The 3,632-nt window shown below is 26.8% G+C and overlaps 1 protein-coding gene across 1 annotated transcript; it reads left to right on the forward strand.

Moving 5' to 3' along the window:
• Window positions 1–840: 840 nt before the first annotated feature.
• On the forward strand, window positions 841–2,824 carry LOC130976986 (gibberellin 20-oxidase-like protein). Its single transcript, XM_057901972.1, has 2 exons — window positions 841–1,303; window positions 2,059–2,824. Exons 1-2 carry the CDS (start codon window positions 957–959, stop codon window positions 2,738–2,740), a joined length of 1,029 nt encoding a protein of 342 aa, XP_057757955.1. The 5' UTR covers window positions 841–956; the 3' UTR covers window positions 2,741–2,824.
• The last annotated feature ends 808 nt before the right edge of the window (window positions 2,825–3,632 follow it).

Genomic DNA, 3,632 nt, shown 5'->3' on the forward strand with positions numbered 1-3,632 from the left:
TATGGAAAATTTGTGTTCCACAATTCTAATAAAGAAAGATATAAATTAAACTAATTCACTATAATATCTAATTTGTCTCCAAAAAATATATTATTTCAATAAAATTACTCAAAATATTTGACAAAATTAACCCACTCATTTTTTATAGTTTTATCGAATTAATCTAATGTTTAATGGTATACGTCGAGTAAATTACATCTCTCGAGGTTAAAATCGTTACAAACAACAACAACAACAAAGCCTTGTCCCACTAAGTGGGGTCGGCTACATGATTCAAACAATGTGTTATTGTACTCTGTCATGTATCATGTCTAGAGAGACCGTTTACGTTTAGATTTCGTTTGACCACTTCATGGATGATCTTCTTAGGTTTTTTTTTGCCTTTCACCCCTTGTCCATCTTTCATCTTATCCACCCTCTGACTGGGTGTTCTGTCGGTCTTCTTCTCACATGTCCAAACCACCTGAGATGCGATTCAACCATCTTTTCTACAATAGGTGTTACTCCAAGTCTCTCCCTTATATCTTCGTTTCTTATTTTATTCAATCGCATATGACCACTCATCCATCTCAACATCTTCATCTCTGCCATACTCAGCTTAAAATCGCTAATGTTAAAATTTTTTATATTAAAAAATAGTAGCTTATTCTTTATTATCTATATCTTTAATGACACATTTTTCCAATTAATTGACAATAAAATTAATAACTAAAAAAGAATAAAACTCTAAAATAAGAAGATTAGTAGAATAATAATAATAATAATAATAATAATAATAATAATAATAATAATATATAAACCGTACCTAACTTCTGTATACATTCACGAGTCTAGCTTCTTCTTCTTCATCATCTCTAAAGTAAGATTATTATTTAGCCAAGTCTTAATAATTTGTTCACAGGTGATGATGAACAAACAAAATTTGATTGGCAATTAAAGAGATAGTAGGAAGAATAATGTCTATGTATGATGAAATTCCTATCTTAGACATATCACAACCTTTGCAACCTTCTTCACTATCCTCTCTCACCAAAGCAGCCAAAGAGTGGGGATTCTTCCACATCATCAACCATGGAATCTCCAAAGATCTTTGCATCCAACTCCAATCACTATCCAAACAATTCTTCAGCCTCCCTTATGATAAAAAACTCAAGCTTGGCCCTTTTTCATCTCTCAAATCTTACACTCCTCATTTCATTGCATCTCCTTTCTTTGAGAGCCTCAGAGTTAATGGACCTAACTTCTATCTTTCAGCTAAGACTTCTGAAGATCTACTCTTTCATAAACAAGATTCCAAATTAAGGTAATAATAAAGTATCTGCAAATTAACCTTTTTTTTCCGTCACTATACTATGTTTATCTATATTCAGCATGCTTAATTACTTGAATTACTAATAATCCTTCTTGATTTCGTTTTAAATTCTCTGTTTTAATTATTTATATAGCTCATATTTTCACGATTTTAGGAATAAATTAAAATAGTGAATGACAAAAAAAAAAATATTTTCATCATTTCCTAAATATAAAATCTTAAAAATAAGAAATATATATATATAAATTAAAATAATAGCGAAAATCAAATAGAACTCACCACTACTTGCCTAGAACCATTCGGATGTAAATTTTTTCTGTTAATGTAAGTTAGCATAGATAGATGAGAGTCTATGTCTCTTAACCATCTCTTTTGAGTTTGATTTTTTTTTTTTAAATAGAAATGAAGTTTATTTGTTTAGGAAGGTCGTCCACCTTGTATCTCTGTAATATCTAAGGAGTTAATCATTGGACTTTCAATCTGATACATTCCTGGTATAATCTAAAAAAAAGGATGTATGTTGTTTTTTTTTTTATTTTCAAAATTAAAGTAGTGATTTTATGACTTAATATTTAAAATGATTTAAAAAAGTTGATAACTATTTTTTATATTTTTATTTTATAAAATTCATACAAATATGTGAAAAAGTGTTTTTTCTCAAAACTTTCTCCACATATTTTCTTTTTTCAAACTAAAACAAATATTAATGCAACTTAATTATTAGTCTCGTGTTATTTTCTATGTAGTGAGATGCTGCAAGAATATGGTAATAAGATGGAAGAATTGTCAAAGAAAATCCTAAGGGCAGTGTTGATGAGTTTAGGGGAAGGAATTGAGAAGAAGTTTCTTGAATCTGAATTCAGCAAGTGCCATGGTTACTTGAGAATAAACAATTATTCATCATCACAAGTAGAAAATAATAATATTATTATGGAAGATGATGATGATGAATTATTAGTTGAGGGTCTTGGAATGCACACTGACATGAGTTGCATAACAATCCTATACCAAGATGAAATTGGAGGGCTTCAAGTGAAATCGAAAAATAATAATAATAACGAAGGAGAAGGAAGAGGAAAATGGATAGACATAAAACCCTCAGAAGGAACCCTACTTGTGAACATTGGAGACATGTTACAAGCTTGGAGCAATGATAAATTAAGATCTTCAGAGCATAGAGTTGTTTTGAGGAAGCCATCAATAGTGAAGAAGAATAATAGTAGGTTTTCATTGGCATTTTTTTGGTGCTTTGAGGATGAAAAGATTATTTTGGCTCCTGATGAAGTTGTTGGTGACGGGAACAAGAGATTTTACAAGCCATTTTTGTGCTTGGATTATTTGAAGTTTAGAGAGAATAATGTGAGAGGAAAATTTGAAAAGGTTGGTTATACCGTCAAGGATTTTGCTGGGATTAAAGCACAGCTTTGATGAATAATTATGGATTTTTTTTTAGAAAAAAAAAAGAAATCTATTATATTCATTCTTAGCTTAGCTTGTTGATTATATTGAATGAAGCCCCTCTTGTGTTTAAAGTATATTTTACATGATCATGTCATGTTTGATTAGAGTATATATGTAAATTAATATATGATTAGGAGTTTATATATATTACTTGCTTCTTGATGATGTTGTTATTCGGATTTGGTAATTGTTAGTTATAGTCTTATACTGCAGGTTTTAGCTGTGTTGTAACTTAAATGGGATAATGATAAGTTGTAGTTATGTTTTAACTTATTGTAATGTCTCCCAAAAAATATGATAGTTAAAATGCAAATACACGACGATATATTAAATAATTTAGTTAAATATATAAATAATTTAATAATTTTTAATTATTATTTTTAAGATAAAATATATTTTTTATTTTTAAAAATTTTAAAATATTTTTAAATTTTATTTTGTTTATATTTTATCTCAAAAATTTTTTATTTACATTAAATATATTCTTAACAATTAAATTTTTAAGAATTTTAAGATTAATCTAGTAATAATATTTAACAATTAAGAGCGAGTTACATGTGTTAAAAACTTAAAATTTGTGAAATTGTTTAACCGGTTCTAAATTTTTTGAAAATTTATTTTTTAGAAATATTTTTTATGTAAATAAAAAAATTTTAAGCTCAAATTAAAATAAAATAAAATTTAAAAAATTATTTTAAAATTATATAATAAATTTAAAAAAATATATTTCATCCTTATTTTTATATAAAAAAACATCTTTATATAAATAATTTTTTGTAAGAGACACTCAACAAAATTTAATCTTCTTTTAATTTGTTTTTGATCAACTCTATATATATATAATTCAATAGGTAATATT

Source organism: Arachis stenosperma, chromosome 4 (genome assembly GCF_014773155.1).
Source record: "Arachis stenosperma cultivar V10309 chromosome 4, arast.V10309.gnm1.PFL2, whole genome shotgun sequence".
Classification (NCBI taxonomy): domain Eukaryota; kingdom Viridiplantae; phylum Streptophyta; class Magnoliopsida; order Fabales; family Fabaceae; genus Arachis; species Arachis stenosperma.